Genomic DNA, 16,254 nt, shown 5'->3' on the forward strand with positions numbered 1-16,254 from the left:
GACTTTTTCATTCATTTCATTCTCGTAACAAAGAAAATCAGACTGAGCCTCCTGTAATACAGGCGATCATGTTACAAAGTTCTGTAACACAGGACAACTGGACGTTACTGACTGGATAGAAACTATGGTATTGTTTATTTTAAAAAAAACATGGACATTGTCTCGTGGATGTACTTGGTTTGTCACGTGTAGCCTCACTTCAAAAATGATACATTTCCATTTTAAAAATATAGCTACACATGTGGGAATCAAGGTTTTTAAACTGGGAAAGTCTTTACAGCTATATTTAGTTGATAGTTTATGGATTATTGTATAAATATAACATAGCTATCACTTTAATATAAGGATATTGTAAGTATATAGCTTAGTGTGTTGAAATCAAACCTGGATACCTCCTCCTTTGGTTTCATGGTGTAATATTGTTATTCATAGTTGATATTTTAAAGTTTCCCCCACTCTGGGTCCAATTTTAGCAGTTTCACATCTGCTCTTTCATGATAAAATAGATCTGTGTGTCACACGATCTATTTTTATCTGCCTTTTTTAAACATCAAGGTACAAATGACTCACGGCCTTCTAGGAGTATTTTTAGCCCCTATTTTATGTGCATCCTAATATCTCATTGTCCTCCTTTAATTTGTTTTTCAGTTTTTTCATTGAAAGATTGAGAAATGCAGAGGTGTGTGCTGTACAAACAATCTTTATTTATGGGCACTTGTTTAAATAATACAAGACATAAAGGGAGGAAGATACAGTAGGAATAAAAACAACCGCACGTCTAGTGTGGAAACATTCTGCGTTTTAATATTTGGCACAGTATATTTTCTACCATTGATGTTACATAGCAGACGGTGGATACAAACACTCAGTTGGTTCATTTAAGAGGCAAATGGCAAAGGGATGTCGAGCTCCACCTTTCTGTCCTCTACCCTCACAAATGGTTCGACAGCTTTGCTCTTCTCTTTGAGCATCCTAATGGTATCATTTTGGAAGGCGTTTACACGTTTTACCGCAAAGTCAATCTGAGACTGGATGTCGACTTGAAGCTGTTCGGTGCTGATGTCAGACAGAAGGTCGTGCACTTTAGCGCTCACGACTTTAAGGTATTCAAGGACAATTTTGCGCACCTCTTTCACCTGTGTGGCGACCTGGCCCAGGAAGGGGCTGTTGATGACCTCATGGTAGGTGCTAGTCACAAAGGTGTACAGCCCGTCAGCGTTCTGAGACTTCAGGGTTTCAAAAAGTTTCTCAGTTTGTTTGGTTGTAAATTGCACAAAAGCGGAATATTGGCGAGCAATATCTTCTAACTGGATAACACTGATTTTTCTCACAGTCAAAATCACTTGATCCTGAATTTTCTTCAATGCAACAAACAAGTCATCAAGGATTTCTCTGCCCCTGACAACATAGTTGGAGCCAGGAAGGGTGAATTCAAAGGCACTGACATAATCAAGGACATTTCTAAAGACAGAGGAAATGTATTCAGGAATTAAGCGGACAGCTTTTTCAGACACTTCAGCCACAAAAGCATTGGATTTCTCATAGATTTCGAGCCCTGACATCCTCTTTTCAAACCCAGGGAGCTGAAACTTGGTATCTCTCAGGAATCTCACAACAGCATTCAGAATAACCTCAACTCTCTTTTGGTAACCCTTGGCGATCGTAATCATATTTTCTACGACGGTTGTCATAGCATGGCTAGGTTTTACTGCTGCTAGCTTTTCGAACCCTTTCTTGAACATCAACTTACTCTGTTCTTTGGCCCCTTCCAATGAATCCCCGAGGGTGCTGGCGTGTCTACGCATTTTTCCATATATCGCAACGGAGGGTTCAGACACCATTTTTGTGACTACTGGCACCTGCTTCTTCACCTGCAGCATCATCTCATATGGCAACTCTGTATTCCAGGTGGTCTGAAGGTTCAGCCTCTTTGACTCCATCACAGACATCTTCACAGTCAAGACATCGATGTCGGTTGATGGCTGAGACTTTGGGAAAAGACAAAAAATGAGTAAAATGTCCATTTGAATAAAGCGTATACACAATATTTATGTTCAGTTATGTTAAGTATGTTCTCCTACCGGGTAGCGGCCGAAGAGTCTTGCTTTCAGCTGTGCTGGGCGTTTAGTCTGCATCGAAACTGCAATGAATCCTGCAGATGGAGTGGACATAGAGGCGAGGAGGCCCTTCTCTGGACTTGCTGTCATCTCCTGGTAGATTTCCACCGACTGGCGAAATAGGTTGATCTTTGCTGAATTGGCAATGGCGGTCGCCACATCTTCGAAATTAAGCACAATGGTGCTGTCGTGCTTTCCCTCCAGCAGTGAATGTTTTGCAGCCACGAGAGAGACCATTTTAAATCCACCCAATTTGTCCAGGCTGGTGCTGGCCTCAATCTTTCCATTCAGAAGATTAAATTCAGAGGTTGAAGAAGCATCGAGTTTGACGATCAGCTTGTCCTGGTTAAGAAGGCTGGCATCGGTTTTAAGAGCGATCATCGCTGTTTTCATGTCGAACTCGTAGGTCAAATCACCCAGTACTGGGATCCTGATGCTTGTGACTTTGGGCAGAGTGATTTTTGGAATGGTCAACTTGCTGAGAGCTGATGGAATGTAGAGTGATGGCACTGTGACGAGGCTGAAGTCAGGCACAGGAATGGTAAATGTGGACACTTCAACATTCATCCCTGGAACTCTGTAGGCTGGAACTGTGATGGTGTTAGGCAGCTCAATGCTGTATTTTTCATACTCAGCCTTGGCTCTATTGTAGGATTCAGCCATCATGGCAGCAGCCTTGTCTTTGCCAATGAGCATCTTTTTGTGCAGAGTCTTGACATTGGTGTTGATGGCATTGACGAGTGGCTCCATATTAAGGTCAATGGTGATCACCTCGGGGTTTTTCAAGTACTTCAGCTTGGAATTCATATCAAAGGTCTGCTGAGTTGTGGTGAGAATGCAGCTCAGGCCAGTGTCTGTCCACAAGGAAAAGTCTTCAACTTTTGGTGTCTTAATACCAGCAAATGGCAGCCTCATTTCAGGGATGGTGATGAGCTCCTTCAGTACATCCAGATTTGCTTCCCCGTTCATTCGAGTGAGGAAGGTGATTTCCCTCTCACCGTTATCCATGATGAAATAATGGGAGTACTTGTACTGGTTGAATCTAGCCAGGCCTGTCCAACTTGCCTGCTGCACTTCAGAGTTGACGATGCAAGAGATGTCATTCTGGAGATCCATCTTCCCTGACAAGCTGAATGGGAGAGAAATTTTAACATTTCCCTTATTCTTGGTGTCAAACACGAGCTCAGTGGGTGCGGCTGAAGCAGTCAGAGTGTTTGAGATGGTTCCGTCCACCTGTCCAGTGAGCTCTGTACTGTGAGTAGCAGTGAAATCAACTTTCAGGTCTCCGGCTTTAGCCTGGAACTTAGCCTCTGCGATGCTACGCTTCACTACTGGGCTTTCAACTTCAGCCTTGGCCTCAATGATAGCATGGCGGAAAATGCAAATGTCTGCAACCACCCTTTGATTCATTTTGAAATTTCCCCCCTTTGTTTCACCAGTGAATGTCAGTTTGGCTGTGTGAAGATCCAAGACCACATCCATGTCACTCTTGTGGGCTGTCTCATCCACAGTGTCTTCAAATGAACATTTTCCATTGACCACGTTGTTGATGGTCAGGTGGGCAGTGTTGTCCTCAATCACAAAAACAGCCTTTTGGTCGAATGAGGATTCACTGAAGATATCGAGAGGAGGCATGTTCAGGTTTTGTTTGTAATTTGTGTCCATCTTGGCAGAAACCCCATTTTCAACAGCTAAGAAGGCCCTATTGCCAAAATCTGCAACATAGATTTCAGTATTGGCATTTGCAGAAGTTTCGGAAGAAGCTTGAGCTGAGAGACCGTAGAGGTTCATCGTTCCCTTGTGATCAAGATTAAAAGATGACTGGACAACTTTCACATTCTCAGAGATGGTCAGGCGTCTCATCCTTGGTGCGGCAACATGGGCGCTGGCATCCAAAGTGAAGTCAAGCACTTTCAGGGTAGATTCAGCATGCGAGTTGAGGTTTACTTTAAACTCGGGTGTGACTGATGTGGTTGTGGTGTTCTCCAGATCAGCAGTCGTTGTGAGTTTGTAGTGAGGTGAGTTCATTCTGAACTCTCCATAGAGTTTTCCAAAAGCGGGAATCTTGCTCATTTCTACAATGGTGTTTTTCAGCTCTGCGGAGAACATGTTATAATCCAAAGATCTCATTTTCTGGACCATTCTCATGAAATAATCTGTCATGCTATCAATCAGCTGCTTGTAGTCAAAGGAAGAGAGTTCATTCAGGATCTCCTGAAGAGGCACCAGCATTTTTTTGAAAAAAGGCTGGATGTCGATTTTTGGCAGGGCTTTGAAAAACCTTTGAATCTGTTCCCTCATCTGATACTGCTTCATTATTTTCAGAGCTTCATGCATGATGGTTTCAATCATCTTGTCTACCTCATAATTGGAGAGGATTTCTTCTACCTTAGCACAAATAACATTGAACCTCTGAGAAATGCCATGCTTCTTGATCCAAGCCCTGATAGCTTCCTTGATAGACTTCAGCACATTGATGACTTTGTCAGTTGGGAACTTGTCTGCCAGGTTGACCACGTAGTTTTCCACTGAATTGATGAACTTTCTCAGGTCGTTGAAAAAGAGGTTAAAGTCAAAGTTATTGACAATCTTCTTCAGTTCTGACACTTTGCTCTGGATCTTAACGCTGATCTCATACTTGGTGTTGATGTCATTCAGTGTTTCCAAGCTGTAGTCCATCAGCCTCATCATTGTGACCTTGGTATGTTCAATGAGTTCTGGCAGGTACTCAACAAAGGGGATCTGGATAAAGTGACCCTCGCTCCTCTTGTCATACTTCACAAATCCAGAGATGGCGTAATTTTCACTGGCATCGCTGAAGAGGGCAGTTGTGGCAGCTCCCATCATTTCAATTCCCATTTTCTCTGCGTTGTTATAGGCGCTAAATTCTTGATCAAAAGCATGTTCATTGACTTTTGATGTCATCATCACAGAAACACTCTGTTCTTGAAGGCTCAACAGGCTGTTGAACTTGTTGTTCATGTTGGTCTTGATGGTGGGTCTGCCTTCCAGCTCATGGGTAGTTGATGCTCTGTACTCAAGTGAATGTGTGAACAGCAGTGGCTCTGCCTTCAGGAGGAATTTGCTGTAGATGTCTCCGCTCTGCTGTCCATACAGGTTTACTGCACCATCTGAGTTGAAAAGAGCATCAATGTTCAGAGTGAAGGGGGCCGCCTGAGTTTTAATTGTGCTGTCCAGACGAAGATATGGTGAGTTGAGATTAGCCAAATTGTTCATCTTAATGTTCAGTCCATCCAATTCCATGTCGGTGGCGTGAGTCATGTGAGCTCCCAGGAGTTTGCCGTTGGTATTGCACTTTGCTGTGAGGACCATGTCAACAAATTTGACTTCATAGGTGTGCTTAAGCTGTTCCTCTGCAAAGACTCCCATCGTGGTTCCAGTCAGCTCTGCTGTGTAGGGCATTACCTTAAACTGGGCATCGTTTACAAAATTGACATCCATAATCTTCAGGTCATTTTTCACAATGACTGAGGCAGTGGAACGCTCCATGGCAACTGTGATGTCATGCATGTAGGAATTCTTCATGTCAAGGAAGTTGTCGGTCTTGGAGTGGAGGTTAAATGATCTGAGCGTGACAGACAGTGAGTTGATGTTCTCTGTCCTCATCTTGTTGAGAGATCCAACTATGTTGCTGGAGAAGAGCAAGCCATCTTCATTCAGTCTAAGGTTCAGTCTGTTCCTGGTGTTCATGTTATCGAAATTACCATTCATGATGCCATTGAGATATACTTCTGTGCTTGCAAGTTTTCCCTCAAGAGTGAGCTCAGCTTTGTTCTCTTTCATGGCTCCTTTGGTGGAGAGAGACATGCTAGCACCAGATGCATCAACTCCACCATGGAAGATGTTCTCAAAGGTCATGGGGCTGTGCTGGGCTGTGGTTGTACAGCTAGTTGTCAGACCATTGGTGCTGATTGTCAAGGTTGTTTTGTGAGAGGCAAGGCTTGAAAAGAGGTTCACAGAGGCATCGGTGTTGATCTCCAAGCCAGAGGGATTCAGGGAACCAGTCAGCAGAGAGAAGGCACGGTTCACACTGTCATCGGCTTGATTTTCAATCTTGAGACTGACTTGTCCTTCAGATGCAGAAAACTCCACCTGGTTACGCAGTATACGCTCAGCAGCCTTGGTCACACAGTCAGAGTGGAAAGTCAGCTTTACATCTCTGTAATTCATGCTCATTTTGGTGGTATGTTTGAGGAAGTCGCTGTTCATGTTGGCATCCCACTCGGCCATGAGCTCGTTGTTAGCATATGATGCCTTGATCTTGTTGCCGATCGTCAGGCTTTCAGAATTCACCCTCAGGGTGCTGTCTACCATTGCTTGTCTCTTCAATGGCTCAAAAGAGAAGGTCTGGACGTAGGCGGTGGTAGCTCTCATTGGGCCAACAGTCAAATGTCCTTCTGTGTTGATGTCTCCGGAAAGCTTGCTGGATTCTAGACTGAGCTGGGTGGTGATTTCCAAGGAAGTGTCCAAACCAAGAGGAGACGTGGCCTGCACTTTGTACTTTCCTGTTGTCATTAAATTGTCTGCGACAGCAACAGTTTCCAGAACATTAAGGCCTGTGTTGATGTACATGTGTTTCAGGGAACCATCAATGGTGAATTTCATCATTTTCTCTGCTGTGTCTGTGACTTTTGTGGCACCTATAAGAGGACAAATAATTTGATTGCTAATTAGCAAACAGGTTTTTTACCTAGATTTTTAACAGATGCAGTTCTTGAAAAAAAAGGGAAAATGATTAGGTTGAAATTACCTTCAGCCGAGAAGGCCAGAATCTTGATCGGGCTCTCAACTACGGTGTTGAATTTGGCCTCATAGCTGGAAGAGTCAGCTGTCTTGTTACCAGCAGAGATTGTTGCCTCCCAGTTGTAATAGTTGCTGTTGACTTTTGCAGACATTTCCATCATTCCCATCAGGGGCACGGTGAGATCATACTCAGACGGGATGGTAAAAGCAGGGATCTGGATCTCCTTTGAGGCAACCTCCATGCCCACTTGAGGCACAAAGATGCGTGGGGTGGTGACAACTGGAGGTATCCTCAGCTCCATAGATGATTTGCCACCCAGAGGCAGAGGGATTCTGATTTCCAAAGTGTCCTGGTTGAAATGGTACTTGAAAGTGCTTTCACTAGTAAATGGAAATAAGCAAATGATTTATTAAATAAATATCAGACATGATGTTTTGATATTGAAATTTCTCATAATCTAGTCTACTTTACACCTGGTGTTGACTTACAAGTTCATGAAGAGGTTTTCAGGAAGAGCTGGCATCTCCATGTCAGTCATTTTGTTCCTCAGCGCTTCAGCATAGGGACATTCTTTTGTGAGCTTCTCCATCCAGATATCACTGGCCTGATAAAGACAAACATTCTCAAGCTTTAATACTAAAAACACCCTAAATTCCTATTATGATGAACTACATTTTTCTAAATTCCTTTCTCCCTTACCTCAACTGCCTTGGTGATGATATGACGCAGTTTTAAGTCAGTACTGACTACCTTCTGGTCCATGGCATCGTCCACATAAATCATGAGCCAATCTCTGAGGGCTTCAGTGTAAAAGTTCATGACCATGGTATCAGCGTTCATGTTGGACATCAGCATAACCTCAGCTTGGTTTTCACCTGATATACAAATAATACACAATTTGAACATTTAATGAACATGCTTAAAATGAGCAATGTCTGAAAAACCACCAGGTTTACCATATTTGAACGTGACTGCCTGAACAGAGGAGGACTCTGGGAGCTTAACGTCACTCTTGATTTCCAGTGTGAGTCCATCAGTTTTGCTCATAGTGGCAGTGAGGGTAGCATCAGTCTTGAGTGTGGGAACTAACATCTGGAGCTGCAGCATGCCATCAGTCATGGCCTGAAGCCTGAAATCAGTGCATCATTTTGTAATAAATACTTGTTGATGTAGGGTAACTTGAGTGAAGCAATTATTTATTTCCAGGTTATGACTGTGTCCACTCACTTGGCACGGCCAATCAAGGAGAGCTGCGGCACGTTCTTGTTGGAGATCTCAAACAGGATGGATTTCCCTTTGGAGCTGCTGTCTGTCATTCCGACCTTAATGCCCGCTTCAACATCAATGTTGGGTATGACGATTTGGGTGGTGAAGACATTCCTGTTCCTGTTGTATTTCATAGTGGCTGTAGCCTCAGTTGGTGAAGGACCTGTAAGGAAGTGACTTGATTACTTTGCATGAAAAACAATGAAGTTATAAGGCTACTCAGCAGAACTAAGTGTGATTTTAAAGAAAAAGTCATACCCTCAGCTCTCAGTGCCAGTTTCAGAGAATCAACGTTCTGCCTTCCATCCTTTCCTTCATTGAGAAGCTTGTATGTGATGGTGGCTGTGTACTCAGTGACCTCCTCAGAAGGGCTGATGTCTACAGCAAATCTGGTGAGAAAAGACAATGTTTGGTCTTGGATGACACCACACTGTGCATGTGACCACTGATCCACTGTGGTTTACTCACTTAGTCTCTCCATTCAGGGGGAAGTAAGGAGCAGCACTCATGCCTTTAGTGTCTTTGCGGAGTGTTTCTGTGCAGTAATTGACGCCAGAGAAAAGAGGTCTGCAGGTCACATCGCCCTCACTGTGTGGGATCACTTGAGCAAGGCCAGCGCCAACAACTAGCACTTTATTGCTATTACAAAGAAAGAAAGTAAAACTTTACAAACCACAGAACTTACATTGTCTTACTTATAAATTATAAGTCATATTCTGCCTCATTTGTACCTGATGCTGAAGATCCTGGTTTTTCCCTGTGGGGCGGGGATGGAAAGCTTGAACTGGCCGTTGTCCATGGTGACCTTGGCATTGAGTGCACTCTCGTGGTACATGTTGGTGTGCATCTCAACAGTGGACACTACAAATTCGGGGACCTGGACCCCCATCTGAGTGACAAACTCGACTCCAATGGAAGGCATGAAGGACAGCTCCTTCTGCAAATACAACACAGATTATGTTAGAAAATATGCAAACGAATGTTTCTGTTATTTTCTTTAGCTTTTTAATAATGTAACACATCCATAGGATGATTTCTGAATGAGAACCTACCTGTTGTGCTGCAAAATTAAGACCTCCCTTAGCACCAGGTGTGAAAATGCCTGACAGGGCAAATGTCAGAGGCAAGCCAGATGCTGTTGGCAGGACGAATTTGTTGTCCATGAAGATGTAATGGACAAAGATTTCATTTTTGGTGCTGGACATCAGGTTAGCCATAACCTGGTAAAAATAACAGTGGCTTTGACATGTGGTTCACTGTGATCAGTAGTTAGGAATGCATACAATGTAAATTAGGAAATGAAAATGATACCTTGGATGGAATGATGCGCATAAAAATGTCTGCATACATGAGTGCATTGTCAGCCATAAACTTCAGCTCGTTGCCCTTGATGTAGCCAAGCTCATTGCCCATGATCCTCAGGTAGGCCATAGCCTCTGGGGCCTCTTGGTTCTGCAAGTCTTTAACCACCTTGTTGAAGTTGTTGACAATTTCTCTCATAAGATTGTCATCAGCCTGTTAGGAAAAAGTCATGTCAGTTGGACCAATAGTGTCATACTTCCTACAGGTGCTTCATAGATTGAGGACAACATATACTTTACCTTGCGTCTCTCTGAGATTTTGATCCATTTTTGGAGCTGGGGAACTTTATCCACCGTCCAGTATAGAACTTTGGACAGAGTATGAGGGAAAAATCCATTCTTTCCAAATAAAGCCTCAACAGTTGGTTCAAAACCCTTTCCCTGCATGCCAATCTGTTAGAGAAAATGTGGGAATACAGTGTTAAAATGTGAACCTTGTTGAGAAAACTGCAATAAAACTCATAAAACTCATACCTCCCAGACATCCATGTCGAAACCAAAAGCTTTCAAGGTAGTTTCCAGCAGGACCTCCTTTGGCAGCTTGCTACTGGGATCGAAGAATAGACTGCCCTGGATGCCAGCTCGCATGTCCTCATAGGCCACATCCAGCTTGTAGTTGCGTGATTTGGAGGTGTAGTCGCTGTGTGTGAAGAGCTCGGTGTCCTTCAGCACATCCAGAAACTTCTTAGCAACCCTGTGATGATACAGAAATCCAGTCATATTGCTTATTCAATTCTGTGTTAAAGTGGGGGGAGGATGTCATTAAAAAGTGTTCTGTTCTTACTCCTGGGCCTCTGGGTCAGTGGAGGTGATGATGTTGTAGATGTGGGAGCTCACAAAGGACTTGATCTGTTCGTTCTGCTCCTGCGTCAGCATCTTGTTCACCATGTCAAAGTCGCTGTCCACGGGGTTCTTCATCAGGATCAGGTAGGCGGCCAGGCGCTTCTGCACACCACCTTTGGGGTACTGGCAGACCCTCTGGAGGTTGTTGCGGGCCTGCCCATGAAGAACCAGAGTAAAGGGTTACAACAGTTTTGAACTCATCCAGTAGACTGGTAGGGGTTATTGTTCACCTCATCTGTCACAGACATGCGCCTGAACGCCTGGATGGAGGAAAGTTGCACAGACAGTGTGGTTGCAGGTTGCCTCATGCACTTGACCAGTGTGCTCTTTATGGCAGGGTTAACAGCCTCCAGGACGTCTCCCATGTTACCAGCCACCTGTAATGATGCAGGCAATTAGGCAAAGACAATATATTCATAGACATACTAGAGTTCAACGGGCTCGATACCTACCCTCAGGGTCAAAAAGGTCAAATCTTTATCACCGGCACAGTCTGTGCCCAGAAGAGAGGAGATGAACTCGGATACAGCTGTGATTTCGGGGGTGACGCCCTTCACCTGATACAGCCTAGTGACAGGATTAGACATTAGTGGTGCGTGAGAAACAGCCCCTTTGCTACCAAGAACACGGTGCGGTTGTTTACTTACTTCCGGACCACATTGCTCAGGGCATACATGATGGGTTTGCTCTGTTTGAACTGGGCCATCGCCAGCATGTCTCTGACCATCAGCGGTGAGGGGTTAGGCAGCATACCCAAGGCATAGACGGCGGCGTCAACTTCAAGTGCAGATGAGTCCAACCTCCTCAGCTCCTTCATCATGGTGCTAGTGCACTCCGGGGTGCCACACTGAACCAGAGCCTGCCATGACAGAGGCTGCGACAGGTCCATCATCTCAGCAACAGCAGCCCCCAGGACATCAAGCTCCAGAGCCCTCAGCTCAGACACCAGCCTGTGGAAGAGGCTGGCACGTTCCTCGCCCTTCGTCGTCCGCGACAGAGTGTTCAGCTGCTTCAGGGTCTCAATGGCGGCATCCTTGGTCTGCACTGGTGACTTGGCATCAGCGGCCTCCATGGGCAAGAACCTGACATTGTCCTCATCTGCGTAGAAGAGCATCACAAGCAACGGGTTAGTGTGGCTGTCTGTCATTCCAAACTGCTTTTTATTTTAGACTCTCTTTGAAAAACGGAGACACTGACTGCGGTTAAAGATTCTGTCATTGATCCTTGCGGTCTCCTGCAGCGTCACGGTCTGTTTCACCACAGTAGAAATGCCATATTCTTTCCTGTTTGAGGAGGAAAGGAAACAATTTCAGCGGTCAGAACTGGAAACAAGCTACCGGGTTGTTCTTTAGCAACAACCTCAGGGGACAGAAGAAAATGTTTCTGGGTTGTTGTTTTTTAATTGTATTTAAGCTTACTGGGAGGAGAGGGGCAGGAAGATGTGTTTCTCTGTGCACAGTCCTCTGGTCATGTGCTTCTTGTTGTTGTCAAACCTGTAGTTGCAAGTCTGGGTGCTGCTGATCATCTTGGACAGAGGGTAGCTCTGGTGACGTGAGCACACACGCGCCATTGTGAAAATCTTCCCACCCAGGTCAGGACTGAGACCACCACAGATATCTAACCCGTGTTTAATCTCTCATTGCCATGGCGACAGCAGGAAATTGATGCCTGGTGTCTTACCATGCCGCTGATGATGGCCAGGGGGCTGACGTCCTGCCGTTGGGCGGAGAACATATCACAGTTGGAGAGATCCCTCCTGACGCTCACGTCGGTGGCGATGTCTTCTCTGGCGTTGACGGTGTAATCAGTGGGGCACACGCCATGAACGGTGGGCTGGAAAGAAGGAGAGAGGTCACCGTCATCATCATTGTCGTCATCGTCACCATCGCAGCTGTGGTAAACATATTTATGTCTGAGATTGCCCTGATTATCATGTCATCTGAAAGATTGCCCCCCATTATAAGGGCAGGTGATGCTGTTCGCAAGATAAACTTATCTGGGACTTTGACCCGCAGCTGAAAGTACAGTTAGCTTATCTGCACATTGTGAAACTTGTTTATCCCCCGTTGAGTCTCTCGTTCCGAAGACTCTGGCCTGAATCGATGGCTGGAATATTGTCAAAGCGCAGAACAATTACCATGTTGTTGTTCTTGTCCTCCTCCATCACTGGTACCATCAGAGTGGACACGATTCCCCTCTTGACGTTCAGGATGTTGACGGGCTCGTCGTCCTCGGGGTAGAGTTTGACCTGGTTCTGTCCGTTGACTGTGATCTTCAGTGGGTTCCTGTTGGCAGGTTTATATTTGAGCCACTTTTCATCAGCACCCAGTCCGTGTGTTTAGTGATCCAGATGAACTCACTTGGCCATGGCCTCTTTGAAAGCCTTAGCTCCAGCCGCAGAACGATACACTGGGTTTCCCTCTCCATCCACATCAGAAATCTCTTTCAGGGAGCACTCTGTTGTACGGAGGACGAAGCTACACATCTGAGGAACCTCAACCTCAACCTACAGAGCAGATTGAACACGTCTCAATGCGCCCGGTCCCCTTTCAGCGGGTCGCTGCATGCGCGACACCATTTGTGGCCCTGAAACATACCTTGCAGGAGACTTTGGCGCCGCTCTTGTTGTCCGTTGCTCCATTTACACCATTTAAGGTCTCAGCGTCGTAGTTGTACACAAACCGTCTGAAGTTCTTGTATCTTTTGGCCACTAAATGACATTTGACGCATTGCTTAGAGCGCTGCAACATTTATTTTCCTGTCTAACCATCCGGGCGATGATTGATTTAACAATCTGAGGATTTTAAGTACTTACAAAGGCAAACTGGAGAGTCTGCAGTAGTTTCCACATCTTGCTCTGAAATAAATAATATAAATAATTAATTAAATAATTAAATGAATTAATAAATAAATAAGGTAATATTAGCAATACAATGAAAATACTATTAATCTTAAAATTCCAATGCCATAACAAAGGTGTTTGAAGAACATGTCTAAAATGTAAAGTCTTACATTTACGTTAATTTATTTAGTTAGTTTTTAGCATTGCCATTTAGGATTAATGTCCATAATGTTGAAATAAATTCCTATTTATGTGAACATATAACATTTACGTTCATTTATTTATTTAGTTTTTAGCATTGCCATTTAGGATTAATGTCCATAATGTTGAAATAAATTCCTATTTATGTGAACATATAACATTTACGTTCATTTATTTAGTTAGTTTTTAGCATTGCCATTTGGGATTAATGTTCATAATGTTGAAATAAATTCCTATTTATGTGAACATATAACATTTACGTTCATTTATTTAGTTAGTTTTTAGCATTGCCATTTGGGATTAATGTCCATAATGTTGAAATAAATTCCTATTTATGTGAACATATAACATTTACGTTCATTTATTTAGTTAGTTTTTAGGATTGCCATTTGGGATTAATGTCTATAATGTTGAAATAAATTCCTATTTATGTGAACATATAACATGATTTCATGGATGTTACTTCAAAACATTCAGGTAATTCCACAACTTTAGACATATTCAGAAACGATATCGTCATTTTTCCTCTTATGCTTATACTCACGGGCTAGTGCGTATGTGCCCACCAGCAACAAAAGGCAGAGTTTGGTACCCCCCATGATGGGCTCTGTTAGCTCCGGAGCCTGGAGTTAAAGAGTCCTCCTCTTTCTGTGAAGACTAATTCTACCGCTTCCTTATTGAGGCTTTTATACTCACTCTCATGTCTCCCAGCACGGGAAGATGAAGTTACCTGCAAATGTGTTGCCCTGGTTTCAAAGTCTGGCTCCTTGTGGCAGGCCAAAGGTTGTAATGTTGTGTCTGTCAGCACTGGGTGGGGGCTGTTTCATTATCTCACATTACTGCTTCAGCTCCTGCTCTTTCAGGCTGGTTTTGATTTTCCTAAATGTTTGCCTCATTCAGTTGTGACATGGAAATTTAAATGGGAAACACACTTATTTCCAGTATACCTGCGATCTCATCATCGTTGGTTTATTTATGACATCATCTGCGACAAACCAATGATTTTCTATCCAGATACTGATATTAGTGTAATAAATACAGACACAAATGTTGTCTTTGGCAAAAATGTGGACAGTATAAATGTGTTTAAAGTTAATGACAGAGAGGTCATTTTCTATTTTATTTCCCTGTTTAGCCTTTTTAAAAAAAAATTGAGTCAATACTCTTGATTTTGTTTTTCTGGAACAAAGGTCATGTGTTCTCAAATACATGAACGCTTCACGCAGAAGGTTGCATGAACCTTTGGCCTGTGACTACTGAACAGCATGAATCACACTCACGAAGAACTGAAACCAGGTTTATCACTGCCTGGTAGATGTGTTGGATTGTTTCTGAAGTGCGCACAAGCAAGCACACATCCTTGTAGTTCTATCCTTGTGAGGACTTTCATAGTGCCCACATAGTCCCGAGCTCCTAGCCCTGACAGCGCAACTAACCTCCTAACCCTGACCTGAACTAAATTCTAACCTCAACCTTAAAACCAGGTCTTAACCCTTAACAGCGAATAACTGTGGGGGGAGGGGGCGTGAGGACCAGTCAAAATGTCCTCGCTTCCCAAAAATGTCCCCAGTTTGCTAGTAAAATGAGGACACACACCAAACACATTTCAATCATGGCCGTTTAATACGAGTACCTGTCCACAAGGCCAAGGTGGACCAGCCACGAGGGAGACGATGTCTTCTGCTCCGCCTCAGAAACCTGCTTAATTCGGATGGCTCATTGTTCCCGATGGACCTTTCGCCCCTTTACAGATGTCCATGACAGCTCATGGATCAGGATTACAACAGAAGTGGACTCAAGATAAGTTAATCAGGCAGAAGACGGCAGAGTGACATTACATAAGGACCGCAGCAGCACGGAGCAGGCAGCAAAACAGGACAGTGGTGTTTAAAAAGCAGCGAGACGACAGTAAGAAGTCACAGTGACCACGACTCAACGTTCGTCCTGTTTGCTGTGATCTGCTGCCACATCCAGACCTGATCAGCAAATACTCAACTGGTAAATGACCAGTTTTCGTTTGAGGTGATGTGAAGAATAATAGAAAAATCGGATTTTATTGATGCGGATCAATAAACAACATAAAAAAAAGGATAGACGCACATCATTTCATGACATCACATCTGAGCTCAGGTCAAAGTTCACTCTGTGAAACGGATCAAGTGTCCCGCATCAGCTACCATGAAAACTCTGTGCTATCAATGAGGTTCACTGGTAGTTTGTCTCATCGTGAGGGCCCCCACAGCTCTCAGCACGTCCGCAGAGGTCCGAAGAGGCTCAGCGCCAGGTTGACTGTTAGCAAATGACTTTTGAGTCTGTTTTACCATAAATTATACATTTATTGATGCAAAATTTGTCTTTTTAGGGATACAGAGGAAGAAAAGAGGATAGTCAGCCTTTCGCTTTGCAGCAAGATGAGCCAGCCGAGCAGTTATTTCAACTGATGGACTAGATTCAGAATTTTTTTTCTTGTTATTAGACGAGAGGAAAGTGTTTAGAACTGACGGCCCTGCGTCTTCCTGCGTCGGACCTTTTTGATAACCGGTTCCAGTATGTTCAGGAAAGACAACAAAGGGTCAAAGGTTTTTGTTCATTGACTAAACTTGCAACAAGAGATTCAACAAAAGCATGTAGAATTTTAACTTGACTAACTTTAATTTTTTAAAAAAATCATACGTATAAAGCAAGCTCTTCTTTGTGTTAAACCCAACAAGTTATTTTTATTACGGCTATCGTCTGGCTTATCTAAATACCCAGTTAAATCCGTGCATTAACACCACACTTTTGTGTCTAATGCTACCCACTATAGTTTCCAAGGTGTATTTGTAAACTAATAATTTAAACAGGAATGTGCTTTAAAAC

At 43.7% G+C, this 16,254-nt stretch overlaps 1 protein-coding gene across 1 annotated transcript; it reads right to left on the minus strand.

The window, feature by feature from the left end:
* Positions 1-684: 684 nt before the first annotated feature.
* Positions 685-14,163, minus strand: LOC101066597 (apolipoprotein B-100-like). The gene is made up of 26 exons (XM_011612240.2): positions 13,940-14,163; positions 13,168-13,209; positions 12,950-13,062; positions 12,713-12,858; positions 12,490-12,637; positions 12,033-12,185; positions 11,771-11,895; positions 11,550-11,635; positions 11,000-11,450; positions 10,805-10,919; positions 10,583-10,729; positions 10,294-10,505; positions 9,984-10,203; positions 9,750-9,902; positions 9,460-9,663; positions 9,201-9,368; positions 8,880-9,085; positions 8,617-8,787; positions 8,407-8,537; positions 8,110-8,311; positions 7,839-8,011; positions 7,582-7,757; positions 7,371-7,486; positions 6,889-7,262; positions 2,082-6,778; positions 685-1,988 (listed from the first exon to the last, which is right to left on the minus strand). Exons 1-26 carry the CDS (start codon positions 13,992-13,994, stop codon positions 879-881), a joined length of 9,894 nt encoding a protein of 3,297 aa, XP_011610542.2. The 5' UTR covers positions 13,995-14,163; the 3' UTR covers positions 685-878.
* Positions 14,164-16,254: the final 2,091 nt, after the last annotated feature.

Source organism: Takifugu rubripes, chromosome 16 (genome assembly GCF_901000725.2).
Source record: "Takifugu rubripes chromosome 16, fTakRub1.2, whole genome shotgun sequence".
Taxonomy (NCBI): Eukaryota; Metazoa; Chordata; class Actinopteri; order Tetraodontiformes; family Tetraodontidae; genus Takifugu; species Takifugu rubripes.

Coding starts and splice junctions, on each gene's coding strand:
- LOC101066597 (XM_011612240.2), bottom strand. CDS start 13,994: ATGGGGGGTACCAAACTCTGCCTTTTGTTGCTGGTGGGCACATACGCA. Junction 10,920..10,999: donor CTGAGCAATGTGGTCCGGAA/GTAAGTAAACAA, acceptor TCCTGTCACTAG/GCTGTATCAGGTGAAGGGCG. Junction 8,312..8,406: donor ACTGGCACTGAGAGCTGAGG/GTATGACTTTTT, acceptor ACTTCCTTACAG/GTCCTTCACCAACTGAGGCT.